This window comes from Neolamprologus multifasciatus, chromosome 3 (assembly GCF_963576455.1).
Source record: "Neolamprologus multifasciatus chromosome 3, fNeoMul1.2, whole genome shotgun sequence".
Lineage (NCBI taxonomy): Eukaryota > Metazoa > Chordata > Actinopteri > Cichliformes > Cichlidae > Neolamprologus > Neolamprologus multifasciatus.
The window spans coordinates 36,111,146-36,131,019 of record NC_140441.1 but is presented as its reverse complement, the minus strand read 5'-3'; the positions used below and the strand labels follow the sequence as shown (position 1 = coordinate 36,131,019).

At 39.3% G+C, this 19,874-nt stretch overlaps 1 protein-coding gene across 1 annotated transcript; it reads left to right on the top strand.

The window, feature by feature from the left end:
• The first annotated feature begins 220 nt into the window (after positions 1 to 220).
• LOC146522892 (uncharacterized) lies at positions 221 to 12,660 on the top strand. The gene is made up of 6 exons (XM_085154169.1): positions 221 to 5,160; positions 6,187 to 6,304; positions 6,386 to 6,630; positions 8,496 to 10,241; positions 11,240 to 11,357; positions 11,439 to 12,660. The coding sequence occupies exons 1-6, from the start codon at positions 2,694 to 2,696 to the stop codon at positions 11,683 to 11,685; spliced, it is 4,941 nt and encodes a 1,646-aa protein (XP_085010295.1). The 5' UTR covers positions 221 to 2,693; the 3' UTR covers positions 11,686 to 12,660.
• The last annotated feature ends 7,214 nt before the right edge of the window (positions 12,661 to 19,874 follow it).

Here is a 19,874-nt window from a genome sequence, read left to right as displayed (position 1 = left end):
GAGTAGTACAGTTGGTGTAAATAGGAACTGAGTTTTCACTGGTGCACTGATAAGCACATTTTAACTTCATGTGACTCATGGGTAGCGCTGTCAATTGTCCTCATTTCACCCCTGACTTACTGACATTTCTGTTTCCACCTTTTGTAAATAAACTTTAATAAATAATCATATCTTTATATTGTTCATATCTTCGTTGTGTAAACTCCTTTTTGTTGCAAGCAAGAGTCAGGTGATGCAACAGAGATTGTGTTTTGGACAAAAACAGTGAAGATTACACAAGGAAATAAGTCTTTATCTAAAAGGTTTTTAATTAAACAGCCTACACAAAACATCAGCATCATAATAGAAACAGGAAATGATACGACACAGCAGTGAGAGCTAAAACCTTTTCTGATTTAACAGTCCAACTTCCCCATTAGTCAGACGGGAAAAAAAGACAATTTCCACTGTTGTCTTCCTCAGATTAATAGCACTTGCAGCGCATCCACTCTGAGTTCAGGCCATTTTCATGTCTCAAGGAAAAACTTATGAAAGAGGTAAGACTCTGTTTATAAACCCTAACAATATTATTTGCGTTTACTGGAGAAAAAATATATGACACAAATGTGGTCACATTAAATAAAAAAATCTGTTATTTTGCTTTAAAGCTGTTGAGATGTAGCTGACATTAAAACACACAAAAATCTAAAATCAATATCAGTTAAGCAGTATCAAGGTTTTTCTCAGAACTAGATTTTGTAATGATGGAAACCTAGCACACTGAACTGTCTTATATTTATTTTTATTATCTATGTTGCATTTATATGTTGTTTGCTCTTTGGTTTTTTTGAGAGTAATATTGATGTCAATGGCCAAGAAAATGCTTTTTTATAAGAAAGCTATAGATGATTGGTTTTGAAAAAATAAATCAAAATTTGTACAATTCAAGGGAAAGTCAAGTTATAATGCTGTTGACTCATAATGATGTTCTTAGGCCCAGATAGATGTTGTGTCAGGAAGAACATGTAATGCAAAATCTGTGCCAAATCAAACATACCGATTCTCCCACAGCGAATCATCTCAGAGATTTACCCTTTGAATTTGATTCGATTCAGTTTTATTTATATGCTGTCAAATTACAACAATGGTTGTTTACTTATAAAGCACCTCAAGGTGCTTTATAAGTAAAGCACAAGACAATAATACATAATACAACCCCAACTTTCAGACAAGCCCTGAAGAGCAAGCACTTGGTGACAGTGGGAAGGGGAAAAACTCCCTTTTAACAGGAAGAAATGTGGCCATTTTTGTTGAATGCTTATAAATCTAATTTTTACTAATTTTTGTTTTTTCTTTAAAGTTGTAGGAATATGCTGACCTAGTTTTGTTATGTAAATTTGTAATGAATTTTTGGAACAGTTTTTGGAAAGTGGTTGGTTTATTAGCATATGGACCCTCGCATTAATCAAGGGATTAAGAGCACCCTGGAGGGGTGTGGTAACGAGGTTTTTTGTTTGCCAAGTGTCAAATGGGACGACGGGAGGGTTTAAAAAAAAATTTGACCACTTTTTGAAGTTGTGAAAGCAAATTAAGTTAACTTTCATTTAATTTTAAGTTGTAAGAAGTTATTTGGTTGATTTTTGTTTATAATTTTCCACGAAATAAACGCCATATAATTTTAAACAATGAAGTCAGAAGTGCGTTCTAAAACAAACCTTCCATTGCCACCCATGGCCTTTTCTTGGACTTTTTTGGTGTTTGGAACATAAAAGGCCATGACAACCTGTTCAGGGTATACCCCGCGTTTTACCCTATGATAGCTAGGACAAGATCCAGCACCCCCTGTGATGATGATAAAGACAACCAGAGGAGACTGGGTGGAAGGATGGATGGATTGACCTTTCTGCAATTCTGAAATCTGTCTAACTTCCCTCTGTGCTGCCTTGATGTTGGCCTCTAGTCTTGCTGTTCTTCATGGCTGTTATTAGTCAAGCATAGCAGGGATCACTGTAGCTGTGGCATAGACCAGCTAGTTGGTTTCACTAACGGTAATGCTGCATTCACATCTGCTAGTAGACATTTACAGGGTAATTCACGTAATCTTGGTAATAAGCACAGAGGGTCCAGGTTTAGCCAACTTAGCCATAATCTTCTCTTTCAGGTCAACATACCAGTTGTTTATGGGGCTTGCCACCTGACATTGAAGTGTGGAGATAATTATATCTCACTCCTGATTTTAAATCCTGGCTCCACCTTGCCATAGCATTTGTGTTCTACTTCATCCTTCTCTAGCTGTGATAGCAGTTACTTGCGTATCACTGAGCTACTAGTTGTTTTGATGTTAGTCTAGGTGGGTTTCGATTTGTAGCCTCTTCATGTAACCTTCTGGATTAGATGAAGCTTTCACTGAAGTTAAATGTATAGTAGGATTCCAGTAGTTCACTATTCTGATTTGTTGTTCCAGTAAACCTCTGAGACATACCGATTAGAGGTGTGTCTCAGAGGTTTACTGGAACAACAAATCAAAATCACAAATTTTTCATCACTATTTGCAGCAAATCTCACGTTGTTTTATTCTGTGCTAAAACGATGACATGGTAATGTAATCAGACTAATACCTTCAATTTTATTCTTTTATCCTGCCCGACTCAGGTGTATTGAACAACAGAATATCCCATCTCTAAGTGGAAACAGTACTGCTTCCCAAGATCAACATGCTAGCTACAGGAGTTTGGCCTCTGCTGCTTTTCTCACTTCTTTTGTGTTTCTTTCATTGTGAACATTTACTTGCTTTTTCACTAAAAAACTGCACAATTATCTATACAGAAAAATCTCATGTGTTAGTCACTTGCACAGAGCGTTACCTCACTGCTATTCCAGATGACATTCCCAAAAATGCAGCATTGCTAAATCTCAAGTCAAACTACATTTCAAATATTACCAGGATGAATTTGGAAGGTTTATTCAAGCTTGAAGTTCTAAATTTGGAAAAAAATTGGATTTCAAAAATTGATGATGAAGCTTTTGCAGACTTGGTAGAGTTAAAGGTTCTCATCTTGAGTATAAATAGGCTCGCAAAACTGACAGAAAACATGTTTCAGGGTCTTTCCAAGTTAGAGACACTGTCTCTGGACTGGAACCAGATCTCATTTATCTCCCCTGTGGCCTTTCAGCCCCTGGTCAGCGTACACTCAGTAGATTTGAGCTATAATTATCTGCATCAAATTTCAGATATTGATTACATTGTTAAACTTCCAACTTTACAACATTTGATTATTACTCACAACAACTTTACTTCGTTTCAGTCAGATGACCTCCATGTAAATACCTCAAACCTACTCACTCTAAGTTTGGATTCAGTGAAGAAGTTCAGAATTACAAGAGACATTTTTCCTCATCTGCAGTCTCTGGACTTGCGAGGCTGGTCCAAGGATATTGAGTGGGAAGTGTCAAACAAGACTTTTTTAAAGAGCCTGACGAGACTGCAAATGAGTGGAACTTCTCATAGCTTTGAAGTGTACAGAGCGATTCTGCAGACTGCTTACTCACTTCAAGAGCTTCAGATGGATAACATACAAAAGTGGATAGATGATGGTCTCATTGATGTCGCCTGCCAAATTCCTTCTCTTAGAACTCTGAATGTAAGCAGTAGTGAGATTTACACCTTAAAGGAGAACATGCTGCAGTCTTGTTCTCACCTAACTAACCTCAACTTATCATTTAACAATATAAACAGCATGGCTGATAATGCACTCCAGTCAATGACACAGCTCAGAAGCCTGATATTACAAAATAATGAACTGTCCGAACTGCCAGTGGCCGTCCAAGGACTTTCCACATTGGAAGTCTATGACCTTAGCATCAATTACATCAGTGAACTTTACTGTCCTTACTTCTGGAATTTAACAAGCCTAACAATACTCGATCTGAGCCACAATCAAATATCCTATGTCTTTGACTGTGTTTTTCAAAATTTAAACAATTTGAAAATCCTAAATCTTGAAAACAATAAGATTTCATCATTCGATTATTCTTTTAAATTTAAATTACAGACACTGGACTTTTTGTATTTGAAAAACAATGAGCTGATAAATCTCTTTCAAGGAGTCTTCAGTAATCTGTCTTCCCTTCGTTATTTGAATTTAGATGTACGCATGTGTAACAATGTTGAGGAAGGAGGGTTAAAGGGACTCTATAACCTCCAGTTCCTTCTTATGCAAGGTGATATTTATTTTTATGAGCATTTCAGTGGGCTGCCAAACTTAAGCACTCTGATCTTAAATGTTGTCTCTAGCCTGCCACATAACAGCTCTGAACAAAGGGATAGGCCTTTCTCAGATTTACCCAAACTGAAGAAGCTTCATATCAAGGTTCATAGAGGATATTACGATATTTCAAAAGATGTTCTCAGTGGTCTGACTTCTTTAGAGTACTTAATAACAGAGGCATACTTCATGGGCTCTTTGCATCCAGATACATTTAAACACACACCGCAACTGAAACATCTCACAATTACTTACAGCGAGCTTTCAGTTTTAACATCTAACGTGTTCTTGCCAATTCCAAACCTGATGATACTTGACCTCTCCAACAATAAACTCAGGTCTTTGCATTTTCTAGCAGAGGCCAAACTGTCGGCACTCAGATGGCTAAACGTCAGTGACAATGAATTGTTTGTAATCAGTGAAACAGTTATCCAATCCCTTTTAACCATGAAATATCTGGATCTGTCTGCTAACCTTTTAACATGTGAATGTTCTAATTACGGTCTTATCCAGTGGATTCAAAGCAGCAAACAGACACAGGTTGTTAATGCACATCAGTACACTTGCTCATTTCCTGTCAGCCAAAGGGGAAACAAATTCCTGGACTTTGGTTTTGACTCCTGTTGGATAGATGCTGCATTGCTCTGCTTCCTTTTTAGCTCTAGTCTAGTTATGCTTACTCTCCTCGCATCCTTCATCTACCACTTCCTGAGGTCACACCTCACATATACCTATTACCTCTTCCTGGCCTTTCTCTATGATAATAAGAGGAGGAAGAAAGGTATTCCTCACAGCTACGATGCCTTTGTCTCCTACAATGTTCATGATGAAGCTTGGGTCTGTGGAGAGTTGCTTCCAGAGCTGGAGGGTCAACAGGGCTGGAAACTCTGTCTGCACCACAGAGACTTTGAACCAGGTATAGATGCTTTTCATTAGCCTCTGTTTTTCTACTTTTAATGAAGCTAGCGCACAAACTCTGTCTTCTTTCCTATAAATACAACTGTTTCTTGTTGTTCTGCTTTTCAGTGGTACTGAAAAAGATCAAGTTTTGACACCACAGTATCTTTTTTTCTCTTTGACAGCACTGCAAAAATATAAACAGCGTCTATAGTGTCAAAACAAAAATACCAATGACATGTGACTCACAAACCGCAGTTTGAATGCTAGATCTAAAAGACTGACCATTTAGAGAAACGCTACAAACTGATCTTTAAACCTCAAAAAGTAGTATATAGCTGTGCTACTCAACTGTCAAAGCATCCTACATCTGGGAAAATGAAAGTTTACTCTGGAAGAACCAAAGCTTTAACTAAATTGAAAACATCTAAGTTTCTTCCATATTTAAAATGTATGAACATGAAATTACTTTCATTGATTTTTTTTACTGCATTGAAAAGAGAAAAGCACCAAAGATGTATTATGCACTTACAGGCCTGTAAGAAAATCTTCACTAAATTAGATTTCAGCAAACATAAAAGTTGAATACTGTAGAATCTGTTAGCAGCTGCCATTAGTAAATTGGGCACTTTTAGACAGACTTTAAAAATGTTTAGCCAGAGACAATCATCCATCTCCACTGTTCTCCGTTGAGCTTGTCAACTGTTCCAATCCAATACAAATATATGTAGCTGCCCAATTAACAAAGTATAGACTTAAGAATTTCACAAAAGAAAATTATAGATTCTCATTAGCTGGAATTTGATTCAGCATCAGTGTACGCCTCAGTGACTTAAAAAATAGTTTTTTGCTTACTCGCCATTGCTAAAAAAAAAAAAAGTACAACCAAGGAATTTAAGCCCTACTTTAGACCCCACTATTCTCAGAAGTGAGAATACCTTTGAAATCTTTTAACTTGTACAAAGCTAAATTTTATGTAACTTACGTGTGTCATTTTAGAACACAATGCTGACATGTTTGATGTGTCAGATTTTTGTTTTTACAGGTAAGCCCATCGTCGAAAACATTACAGAGGCCATCTATAGCAGCAGAAAGACTATCTGTGTGATCAGCCAGCATTATCTGCAAAGTGAGTGGTGCTCCAAAGAAATCCAGATGGCCAGGTATGGTTACCAACTCTTTGTCCTTACATGTAATGATGTCACCAGTTTCTACATTGATTAATCTGTGTGTGGTGTCTTTAGCTTCCGTCTGTTTGATGAGCACAAGGATGTGTTGATCATGGTGTTTCTGGAGGACATACCAGCCAAGCAGCTGTCTCCGTACTTCCAAATTAGGAGTCTGGTGAAGAAGCGCAGCTACCTGAGTTGGCCACAGGCTGTTCAGCACACTGGAGTCTTCTGGCAGAAAATACAACAAGCTCTCAAGAGAGAAGAAAACCCTGCTGAGCACACGTGCCTCCTCACTGGCCACCAGAGAGTCATCCAGTGAGATTTAACCCAGGTGGAAAAATCACAGATTGTATATATATATTGTATATATAAACAGAGCGGTCATGCTAATGCGGGAGTGGCTAAAATGCATTACTTCTAATGCCCAGCAGGGGGAAACTCCTGTGGCTTCAATAAGGTTGCTTGTCGAAGTCTATGGGTAAACATGGTAGCTTCAGGATCAGAGAGGTGAAGCTTCTGCAGAAGTGGATAAACTTGCAGTACTTCTAATGCCCAGCAGGGGGAAAACTCCTGTGTTTTCAATAAGGTTGCTTGTAGGTGTCCAGTGACAAACAGCCCTATGGTGCCTTGACCTGTGACCTCAGCAACACTTTGTTGTCTGGTGGACTTTCCTGGAGTTTATGGACTCAGTCAAAAGTGTCTGTCATGTATGGTTTCTTGTTACTTGTACTAAACTGTCACACGGTCACACGGATGTATCCTTGCTGTCCTAATGCTTAGGCAGCACACTGCTGGTTTCCTTGATACGTCACCTGACTATCACACTACCTGAGGGCTGGAGTGACAGTCAGCAGCAGCAGTATTTCGGTAGCTAATGCTTTTTTGTTGCTTTTTATTGATGCTCTGATGATGTGGAATGGTATGAGTTTTTCTACTATATCATTTTACTGGCATGTGGAAAGTGTATTTAAAATAAAGGTAATTCAGTGGTTTGTCTCTTTACAGAAGTTTCAGAGTTTTGAAATAGGATCATGGTTCCATTATCCTCATGAAAATTAAGATAAATAATAAACAATAAAATAAACTGCCTGTCACCAACATAAAACAACTATAGTGCAGCATATTGAAACATTTAAACTGGAGCAGCATTTTAAAATTATAGCAGCACAGTGACAGCATTTAAAAAAACACACAAAAAACAGATCAGTGTGCTTAAATACAAAGCATAGTAGCATAGTAGAAGCATAGTAAATAAAATAAAACCAAACAAAAGCAGTGCAGCGCATCAGAACAACTGGGTTATCAGTGAGCAATGGAGTTGATCAGTCTTATGGCCTTGATACTTTAGAGCCTCCTGTCTGTGTGGTGGGAGGGTATCAGTTCATGATACTGACCGCAGTGCACTGTGTGAATGCAGAAGTCTTGGGTGCAAACTGTACAGCTTCCTCATGAAGTGCTTCATTAAACATTGATCTGAAGGGACTCAAATGAATTTGACAAAGTGAAACGTAATAATGGTAATAAGGTCACAGGCCTCACTTTTGCCATCGAACAGCTTGTCAGTCAATTCTTATCAACTGTGAACCCCTGAAAATGGAAAACTGTATATTAAAATGTCTCTAATTTCTAAACACGTAATGCAATACTTTAGTCAAACTTTGAATCAAAGGTGAAAGACTGCACTGTATTTACACCTTGATTGTTTGATTTTAATTCCCCTGTTGTCTGCAAATGCAGTTTCCCTAATAAAGGATAGAATAGAATAGAATAGAATAGAATAGAATAGAATAGAATAGAATAAAATAGAATAGAATAGAATAGAATAGAATAGCACTTTTATTGCACATGTACAACTAAATTATGGAATTATGGGTGCTCCACGCCAACTGTGTAGGAATAAAATATAAATAGACAGCAGGAATAAATAACAAACAGGAGAAATGTATATATAATCAAGAGAAAGATACATTGGAGAACAAAGTGTTTGGAAGTAGTACAAGTTGTTGAGTTATGGGGGTTAGTCAGACTGTGGCACAGATTGGTGAGGTGAGTGGGAAGGGGTAGGATCGGGGGGGGGGGGGTGTAAGGGGTGTAAGGGGTCACCTGTGACAGCACTGTTTTTCCTGAGATAGGAGGATCTGCGGATGACCTCCATGGGTGGCAGAGGGCAGTCAGTAATTTTTTTGGGCAATGTTAATTACACTTTGTGTAGCCTTCCTGTTCTCCTTGTGGCCCCTGTGTACCAAAAACCCAGGCAGTGGGAGAGCAAGCTGTTGGGTCTTTGATTTCAGCAGGCCCGCTAGTTCAGAGCAGGGCTGGACTGGGACAAAAAATCGACCCGGTCTCATTGATGTCGCCTGCCAAATTCCTTCTCTTAGAACTCTGAATGTAAGCAGTAGTGAGATTTACACCTTAAAGGAGAACATGCTGCAGTCTTGTTCTCACCTAACTAACCTCAACTTATCATTTAACAATATAAACAGCATGGCTGATAATGCACTCCAGTCAATGACACAGCTCAGAAGCCTGATATTACAAAATAATGAACTGTCCGAACTGCCAGTGGCCGTCCAAGGACTTTCCACATTGGAAGTCTATGACCTTAGCATCAATTACATCAGTGAACTTCACTGTCCTTACTTCTGGAATTTAACAAGCCTAACAATACTCGATCTGAGCCACAATCAAATATCCTATGTCTCTGACTGTGTTTTTCAAAATTTAAACAATTTGAAAATCCTAAATCTTGAAAACAATAAGATTTCATCATTCGATTATTCTTTTAAATTTAAATTACAGACACTGGACTTTTTGTATTTGAAAAACAATGAGCTGATAAATCTCTTTCAAGGAGTCTTCAGTAATCTGTCTTCCCTTCGTTATTTGAATTTAGATGTACGCATGTGTAACAGTGTTGATGAAGGAGGGTTAAAGGGACTCTATAACCTCCAGTTCCTTCTTATGCAAGGTGATATTTATTTTTATGAGCATTTCAGTGGGCTGCCAAACTTAAACACTCTGATCTTAAATGTTGTCTCTAGCCTGCCACATAACAGCTCTGAACAAAGGGATAGGCCTTTCTCAAATTTACCCAAACTGAAGAAGCTTCATATCAAGGTTCATAGAGGATATTACGATATTTCAAAAGATGTTCTCAGTGGTCTGACTTCTTTAGAGTACTTAATAACAGAGGCATACTTCATGGGCTCTTTGCATCCAGACACATTTAAACACACACCGCAACTGAAACATCTCACAATTACTTACAGCGAGCTTTCAGTTTTAACATCTGACGTGTTCTTGCCAATTCCAAACCTGATGATACTTGACCTCTCCAACAATAAACTCAGGTCTTTGGATTTTCTAGCAGAGGCCAAACTGTCGGCACTCAGATGGCTAAACGTCAGTAACAATGAATTGTTTGTAATTAGTGAAACAGTTATCCAATCCCTTTTAACCATGAAATATCTGGATCTGTCTGCTAACCTTTTAACATGTGAATGTTCTAATTACGGTCTTATCCAGTGGATTCAAGGCAGCAAACAGACACAGGTTGTTAATGCACATCAGTACACTTGCGCGTTTCCTGTCAGCCAACGCGGAAACAAATTCCTTGACTTTGGTTTTGACTCCTGTTGGATAGATGCTGCCTTGCTCTGCTTCCTTTTTAGCTCTAGTCTAGTTGCGCTTACTCTCCTCGCATCCTTCATCTACCACTTCCTGAGGTCACACCTCACATATACCTATTACCTCTTCCTGGCCTTTCTCTATGATAATAAGAGGAGGAAGAAAGGTATTCCTCACAGCTACGATGCCTTTGTCTCCTACAATGTTCATGATGAAGCTTGGGTCTGTGGAGAGTTGCTTCCAGAGCTGGAGGGTCAACAGGGCTGGAAACTCTGTCTGCACCACAGAGACTTTGAACCAGGTATAGATGCTTTTCATTAGCGTCTGTTTTTCTACTTTTAATGAAGCTAGCACACAAACTCTGTCTTCTTTCCTATAAATACAATTGTTTCTTGTTGTTCCGCTTTTCAGTGGTACTGAAAAAGATCAAGTTTTGACACCACAGTATCTTTTTTTCTCTTTGACAGCACTGCAAAAATATAAACAGCGTCTATAGTGTCAAAACAAAAATACCAATGACATGTGACTCACAAACCGCAGTTTGAATGCTAGATCTAAAAGACTGACCATTTAGAGAAACGCTACAAACTGATCTTTAAACCTCAAAAAGTAGTATATAGATGTGCTACTCAACTGTCAAAGCATCCTACATCTGGGAAAATGAAAGTTTACTCTGAAAGAACCAAAGCTTTAACTAAATTGAAAACATCTAAGTTTCTTCCATATTTAAAATCTATAAACATGAAATTACTTTCATTGATTTTTTTTACTGCATTGAAAAGAGAAAAGCACCAAAGATGTATTATGCACTTACAGGCCTGTAAGAAATTAGAATTAGATTTCGGCAAACATAAAAGTTGAATACTGTAGAATCTGTTAGCAGCTGCCATTAGTAAATTGGGCACTTTTAGACAGACTTTAAAAATGTTTAGCCAGAGACAATCATCCATCTCCACTGTTCTCCGTTGAGCTTGTCAACTGTTCCAATCCAATACAAATATATGTAGCTGCCCAATTAACAAAGTATAGACTTAAGAATTTCACAAAAGAAAATTATAGATTCTAATTAGCTGGAATTTGATTCAGCATCAGTGTACGCCTCAGTGACTTAAAAAATAGTTTTTTGCTTTTTTGTACAACCAAGGAATTTAAGCCCTACTTTAGACCCCACTATTCTCAGAAGTGAGAATACCTTTGAAATCTTTTAACTTGTACAAAGCTAAATTTTATGTAACTTACGTGTGTCATTTTAGAACACAATGCTGACATGTTTGATGTGTCAGATTTTTGTTTTTACAGGTAAGCCCATCGTCGAAAACATTACAGAGGCCATCTATTGTAGCAGAAAGACTATCTGTGTGATCAGCCAGCATTATCTGCAAAGTGAGTGGTGCTCCAAAGAAATCCAGATGGCCAGGTATGGTTACCAACTCTTTGTCCTTACATGTAATGATGTCACCAGTTTCTACATTGATTAATCTGTGTGTGGTGTCTTTAGCTTCCGTCTGTTTGATGAGCACAAGGATGTGTTGATCATGGTGTTTCTGGAGGACATACCAGCCAAGCAGCTGTCTCCGTACTTCCAAATTAGGAGTCTGGTGAAGAAGCGCAGCTACCTGAGTTGGCCACAGGCTGTTCAGCACACTGGAGTCTTCTGGCAGAAAATACAACAAGCTCTCAAGAGAGAAGAAAACCCTGCTGAGCACACGTGCCTCCCCACTGGCCACCAGAGAGTCATCCAGTGAGATTTAACCCAGGTGGAAAAATCACAGATTGTATATATATATTGTATATATAAACAGAGCGGTCATGCTAATGCGGGAGTGGCTAAAATGCATTACTTCTAATGCCCAGCAGGGGGAAACTCCTGTGGCTTCAATAAGGTTGCTTGTCGAAGTCTATCGGTAAACATGGTAGCTTCAGGATCAGAGAGGTGAAGCTTCTGCAGAAGTGGATAAACTTGCAGTACTTCTAATGCCCAGCAGGGGGAAAACTCCTGTGTTTTCAATAAGGTTGCTTGTAGGTGTCCAGTGACAAACAGCCCTATGGTGCCTTGACCTGTGACCTCAGCAACACTTTGTTGTCTGGTGGACTTTCCTGGAGTTTATGGACTCAGTCAAAAGTGTCTGTCATGTATGGTTTCTTGTTACTTGTACTAAACTGTCACACGGTCACACGGATGTATCCTTGCTGTCCTAATGCTTAGGCAGCACACTGCTGGTTTCCTTGATACGTCACCTGACTATCACACTACCTGAGGGCTGGAGTGACAGTCAGCAGCAGCAGTATTTCGGTAGCTAATGCTTTTTTGTTGCTTTTTATTGATGCTCTGATGATGTGGAATGGTATGAGTTTTTCTACTATATCATTTTACTGGCATGTGGAAAGTGTATTTAAAATAAAGGTAATTCAGTGGTTTGTCTCTTTACAGAAGTTTCAGAGTTTTGAAATAGGATCATGGTTCCATTATCCTCATGAAAATTAAGATAAATAATAAACAATAAAATAAACTGCCTGTCACCAACATAAAACAACTATAGTGCAGCATATTGAAACATTTAAACTGGAGCAGCATTTTAAAATTATAGCAGCACAGTGACAGCATTTAAAAAAACACACAAAAAACAGATCAGTGTGCTTAAATACAAAGCATAGTAGCATAGTAGAAGCATAGTAAATAAAATAAAACCAAACAAAAGCAGTGCAGCGCATCAGAACAACTGGGTTATCAGTGAGCAATGGAGTTGATCAGTCTTATGGCCTTGATACTTTAGGGCCTCCTGTCTGTGTGGTGGGAGGGTATCAGTTCATGATACTGACCGCAGTGCACTGTGTGAATGCAGAAGTCTTGGGTGAAAACTGTACAGCTTCCTCATGAGGTGCTTCATTAAACATTGATCTGAAGGGACTCAAATGAATTTGACAAAGTGAAACTTAATAATGGTAATAAGGTCACAGGCCTCACTTTTGCCATCGAACAGCTTGTCAGTCAATTCTTATCAACTGTGAACCCCTGAAAATGGAAAACTGTATATTAAAATGTCTCTAATTTCTAAACACTTGATGCAATACTTTAGTCAAACTTTGAATCAAAGGTGAAAGACTGCACTGTAATTACATCTTGATTGTTTGATTTTAATTCCCCTGTTGTCTGCAAATGCAGTTTCTCTAATAAAGAATAGAATAGAATAGAATAAAATAGAATAGAATAGCGCTTTTATTGTACATGTCAACTAAATTATGGGTGCTCCACGCCAACTGTGTAGGAATAAAATATAAATAGACAGCAGGAATAAATAACAAACAGGAGAAATGTATATATAATCAAGAGAAAGATACATTGGAGAACAAAGTGTTTGGAAGTAGTACAAGTTATTGAGTAATGGGGGTTAGTCAGACTGTGGCACAGATTGGTGAGGTGAGTGGGCAAGGGTAGGATCGGGGGGGAGGGGGGGTGATTGGGGTGTAAGGGGTCACCTGTGACAGCACTGGTTTTCCTGAGATAGGAGGAGACAGTAAGTAATTTTTTTGGGCAATGTTAATTACACTTTGTGTAGCCTTCCTGTTCTCCTTGTGGCCCCTGTGTACCAAAAACCCAGGTAGTAGAAGAGCAAGCTGTTGGGTTTGTGCTTTCAGCAGGCCCGCTAGTTCAGAGCAGGGCTGGACTGGAACAAAAAATCAGCCCGGGCATTTTGACTGGTGACCGGCCCACCATGGTATTATAGGAAAAACCATAAAGCCTTTGAATGAAAACAAACGCTGTTGTCACAGTGATGTACACTGTCTTGTTGGTACATATGTATTAGTCTAATAAACTTAAACCTACATCATCCTCCCTATTCTGGTATTCTAAACAGTGCCCGAAAGTAGACTGCTTGGTCGAGTTAACCTCCTGAACTATCTACAACACATGGTGAAAACCTGAAATTAAGACAGAGGAGACTAGAGGTGAGACATGATCATTACTGATTACTGATGACAGATTGAGATACATTTTCATAAACCATTCATTTGCCACATCAATAAACAGCATGGCAGAGCAAAATATTTTTTCTAACATGGCAACCTTTAATAAGTGAAAGGAGACAGAAAGACAGGTGAGAAAGAATAAAACTTAATTGACTTTTTGATGGCATTTTACACACAGTACTGGTACAGTATCTAGAAAATGTGGGGAAAATACTGGCATCATATACAGTACTTAGCTACTTCTGAAGAAATTATGATGGGACCCTAAAAAAATGTACAATAATGGATTTCTATACATTTTACATCCGAAGAAAATGTTTGTTGTAAGATTCAGATAATTATTTGTTAAAAGTGAGACATTTTAAATGAGAATAAGAAAGTATTTATTTGTGCCCCCCTTTCCCTGTTAATGCCCTACCTGGCCCCCCTGGCAAAACTTTGCTAGACCCGCCCCTGCACAGTTACCAGCTGTCAGCTACTTAGAAAAGGATCCTGGTGTTATTTGTCTCTCAGAAACAGTTCATAACTTCCCTTCAACTCATTCATGTCACCTAAAAGGTAAACCTGTTTCTCCATCACCTGTTCAGCTCTGATGATTCAGTAAGGACATCTCCTGGTTTCATCTTCATGTTTCCCTCTCACCAGATAACCAAACCGATATCATGACCAGCAGCTTTTACAGCTGTGGCTCCAACAAACATCAGCTGATACTAGAAAGTAATATTAAATAAATTCTAGCTAATCAAGCTTAAACATGCTGCTGTTGCTTAATGCGACATCCGCCGGTTTCCCGTTCTGGCGCAAAGTGGGAAATAAACAAACAAGAGAGAAAAGCCGATCAGCTGATCATTGATCAGTTTCATGATTGAAGTAGAGAGAGGGGGGGAGAATGAGAGAAGAAGAGGCAGCTGTGCAGCAAAGACACAGAATAACTCCAGCTTTGTGTCCGTGACAAACTGTGTTCCTTTTCACCTCAATACCAAACGCACAATATTTTCTCTGAATACGAGACGATTCCATTTTTTACAGGACGGTTGGAAACTCTAATAACTAACCTTATAAATAAAATAAGATAAAACAAGTTCAACATCAATAATATCATAGCACCCGCCCAGCAGTATATAAACTCCGTCATGCTAGCTAGTACGAGTTATTGTAACTGACTGTAAAAAGTCAGCATAACGAAAATAAACTCCACCTAAACTTGGTTTATGTCTGACCCGGATAGACTGCAGGTCATAACTTCTTACCTGAAGTTCAGTTCACCGCCTCAGGTCTCTGCTCCTCCTGCCTTTCCGTCATCCACCTGCCAGCATGTTGCATCTGCTGGCCTCCACCACTTCCTAATGTTACTGAATCTGTGGAAGCTCCGCAATAGCCACCACCAAACAACTGAGTTATTTTTACACATCTCCCAGCATCTGGCCAATCCACCACCTTTCAGTGTTTATACCGTTACGGAAAAAAAAGAAAAAAAAAGAAGAAAAAAAGACAAAACCCATCGGCCCATAAAAACGAAAAATCACCATCGGCCCACCGGGCAAATGCCCAGTATGCCCGATGGCCAGTCCAGCTATGGTTCAGAGACTCCTCACTCATGAAGAAAGCAAGACAACGACGGAACCAGTTTTTCACTTGCTAGCAAGGGAAGGCTGGTCGGAACCCAGGCTCTTGGAGCTGAACGCTCCACACCTGTTTCCTAGCTAACTTCAAATAAACAGCCTTCCTTTTTATTATACAGTACAGTTTACACAGGTACCACCCATTGTAACAACCCCTGTGGTGTGTCGGACCCTGTATGTGTGTGTATGCATGTGTATGCATGTGTGAGAGCGTGTGTGTGCACATGACTTCCTGCCACACAACATATGCTTACAACTGTTTAACCACATTTCCTAGTTATCCAAAGGTCATCTCCCCACACCCGTATACGACTTAACTTTAATTGTTCACCATATGCAAGCATAGGGGAAAATTTAAGTACAACAATGACAACATTTAACAATTTACTCTGACACAAGCCCTCCACTGAGGAGCACTATAAGGACAGCAGCACCTTCTGATCCAGACATGGAGGAAGTGTAGCTGCTGCTGGGCCTTTCTTAGCAGGGTTACGGTGTTGTGGGTCCAGGTGAGATCAGCAAAGATGTGGATGCCCAGAAACCTAAAGGTGGAAACACATTCCGCCTATTGTTCATTTATAATTAGAGGGGAGTAGACCTGTCTGTGCCTCCTGAAGTCCATGATTCAGGAGTCCATGAGTTCTTTTGTTTTAAGGACGTTTGGCATCAGGTTGTTTCTGAGCACCAGTGGGACAAGTTCTCTACCTCTGTCTCATCTCCATCAGAAATGAGCCCTTGATGATGATGATGGTTTGGTGGGATTGTGTACAGTCATAGACGCGATTCTAAGTGGCTTCCTCAGTCTCAGCTGACTGCAGGTTTCATCAATCTTACATTTGCATAATAACTGAACCTAGCCCACTGAATGAACAATGGGCTGTGAGGTTTTGCAGCCATTTCCCAACTCTCTCTGAATGGTACTTATAGTCTTTGATCAGTTTTTGTTGATCAGTGTTTATGAAAATTTGCATAATCAAGAAATTATCAAGGAACTGACCCCCAGGGAAATACAGTGGCTTGCAAAAGTATTCGGCCCCCTTGAAATTTCCCACATTTTGTCACATTACAGCCACAAACATGAATCAGTTTTATTGGAATTCCACGTGAAAGACCGATACAAAGTGGTGTACACGTGAGAAGTGGAACGGAAATCATACATGACTCCAAACATTTTTTACAAATAAATAACTGCAAAGTGGGGTGTGCGTAATTATTCAGCCCCCTTTGGTCTGAGTGCAGTCAGTTGCCTGATGAGTGCTAATGACTAAATGTGCATCTGTGTGTAATCTAATGTCAATACAAATACAGCTGCTCTGTGACGGCCTCAGAGGTTGTCTAAGAGAATATTGGGAGCAACAACACCATGAAGTCCAAAGAACACACCAGACAGGTCAGGGATAGTTATTGAGAAATTTAAAGCAGGCTTAGGCTACAAAAAGATTTCCCAAGCCTTGAACATCCCACGGAGCACTGTTCAAGCAATCATTCAGAAATGGAAGGAGTATGGCACAACTGTAAACCTACCAAGACAAGGCCGTCCACCTAAACTCACAGGCCGAACAAGGAGAGCGCTGATCAGAAATGCAGCCAAGAGGCCCATGGTGACTCTGGACGAGCTGCAGAGATCTACAGCTCAGGTGGGGGAATCTGTCCATAGGAAAACTATTAGTCGTGCACTGCACAGAGTTGGCCTTTATGGAAGAGTGGCAAGAAGAAAGTTGTTAACAGAAAACCATAAGACGTCCCATTTGCAGTTTGCCACAAGCCATGTGGGGGACACAGCAAACATGTGGAAGAAGGTGCTCTGGTCAGACGAGACCAAAATCGAACTTTGTGGCCAAAATGCAAAACGCTATGTGTGGTGGAAAACTAACACTGCACATCACTCTGAACACACCATCCCCACTGTCAAATATGGTGGTGGCAGCATCATGCTCTGGGGGTGCTTCTCTTCAGCAGGGACAGGGAAGCTGGTCAGAGTTGATGGGAAGATGAATGGAGCCAAATACAGGGCAATCTGGGAAGAAAACCTCTTGGAGTCTGCAAAAGACTTGAGACTGGGGCGGAGGTTCACCTTCCAGCAGGACAACGACCTCAAACATAAAGGCAGGGCAACAATGGAGTGGTTTAAAACAAAACATATCCATGTGTTAGAATGGCCCAGTCAAAGTCCAGATCTAAATCCAATCGAGAATCTGTGGCAAGATCTGAAAACTGCTGTTCACAAACGCTGTCCATCTAATCTGACTGAGCTAGAGCTGTTTTGCAAAGAAGAATGGGCAAGGATTTCATTGATTCATGTTTGTGGCTGTAATGTTGCAAAATGTGGAAAAGTTCAAGGGGGCCAAATACTTTTGCAAGCCACTGTACTTACCTGGATGATTGAGCATGCATCAACACATAATTATATATTATCACAGTTACAGGTGCAGTTCAAACTCTCTTTTGCAAGGGGATACAGTTCAGCCACAGAATGTTATAAATGCATTTATGTGCACAAAACTTTATTGTGTATATATCAACTGTAATATTTACTCATCTAGAAAATATAAACGTTGAGGTGCCCATGATCTTAGTCCAGATATTTTAGACACCAGCATCTTATAATATTTGAAATTTTTCAACAGCTGTCTGCAGTCATTCATACATAGGGTATTATATACAAAACACTGAGTGAATAAGTGGAGAATTTGAAGAATGTCTTAGGGTCAGAGAATCAGAATCAGACAGTTATCATGACAAAAATGCTGGACACTATAATGTGATCAAACAAACACTTGATGGTTTCCTTTCTTTTGCCGTCCTTCTCAGATAAGTTGAATAGCAATGCAACCTTAGCAACAGGTTCCTGCACACCGCTGCACCCCGAGATCAGCGTGATAGATAACGAAAGCTGGCCTCTGCTACTCATTTCACTTCTGTTTTTAATTTGTTGTAAAAAGCAAGTGAAGGGTTACTTCACTTGCTTTTTCACTGAACAACTGCACACTTCTCTATACTGAACATTCAAATTATGTTCTAGTTACATCCCGATTGAATTGCACATATCTCTCCCATACTACTGCCATTTAATAACAGAAAGCTTAGGGAATTAGGACTTGCTGTTAAATAGCTCAAAGGAAGCAAATCTAATTTGGTGTTAACTCTGTTCACCATATTTCCTCATTTGCAGGTGATGGACTTAAGCAACTATATCACTGATGCTGAGTGGAATGTCTAAGACATTTACAACATCACTTTACTTGGGTCAAAGTTATGAAACAATACTGCAAACAGCTCATTCAAGTCAAGATCTTTAGCTATGCGTTATAAAAAGGTGGATGGGTAAAGATTTCACAGACATCATCTCCCAAATTCCTCCTCTAGTAGTTTTTGATGTAATATTTGCAAAAACTGGCGCTCTAAATGACATCCTGCTAAAGTCTTGGGCTAATCTCACTGAGCTCAGTTACTTGGTCCCAGTTGCTCTCTTCGACCTGAACTCTTAGACCTGAGCTTCAACATTTTCAGCGAACTAACATACTGAAAATCAATTACATTTTCAAAATCTGAACAATTTGACAGTTCTGAAAACAAAATCTAATTTTATTTGTTGGTAAAACCTGCAAAAAACAAAGCTTTTAAAAGGGTTTGGGCATTCAGGGTTCTGTCTTCCCTCCATTACTTGAATTTAGTATAAGACAAATGATACAATGTTCATAATGGGGTGTTCAAACCCCCAGCTGTTCACAGAAGATGACTGTTCCTTCTTCAGCCTGGTTCTGCTGGAGGCTTATTTCTATTAAAATGGAGTTTTTCCTTTCCACAAGCACCAAGTACTCGCTCAAAGGGGCGTTCATCTGATTGCTGGTGTTCTTCTCTATTAGTGTCAGGTCTATTATACAATATAAAGCACATTGAGTTGAATGTTGTCGTGAGTTGAGACTATAAATAATAATGAATTGAACTGAATTAAAATTTCAAGTCTTCATTTGGTATGTGAGCGTTATGATTAAAAGAAAACAAATGCAAAATTAGAAAGTTAATATCTAGCCTTACTATACTTATATGACTATAATTGGAATATGTTTCAGTAATCAGGTAAAGCAAATTGTGTCAGTGTCCAAATATATACGGACCTAACTATGATTAACATGTGACATTCAACATATGTTGCCAATGTTGCCAAGTTATGTTGTAACTTATCCGTTACCAAAATTTGCATCTACAACAGAATTTTGTTCCGTTAACCTTCCATATGCCCTGATCCAGGATGCCATGACAGTTTGGGGTAAAACGTGATCGCTACTCTTGTTTCGACACCATAGCAGCTATTCATAGATAGAAGAGCAGTCATAGAAAGA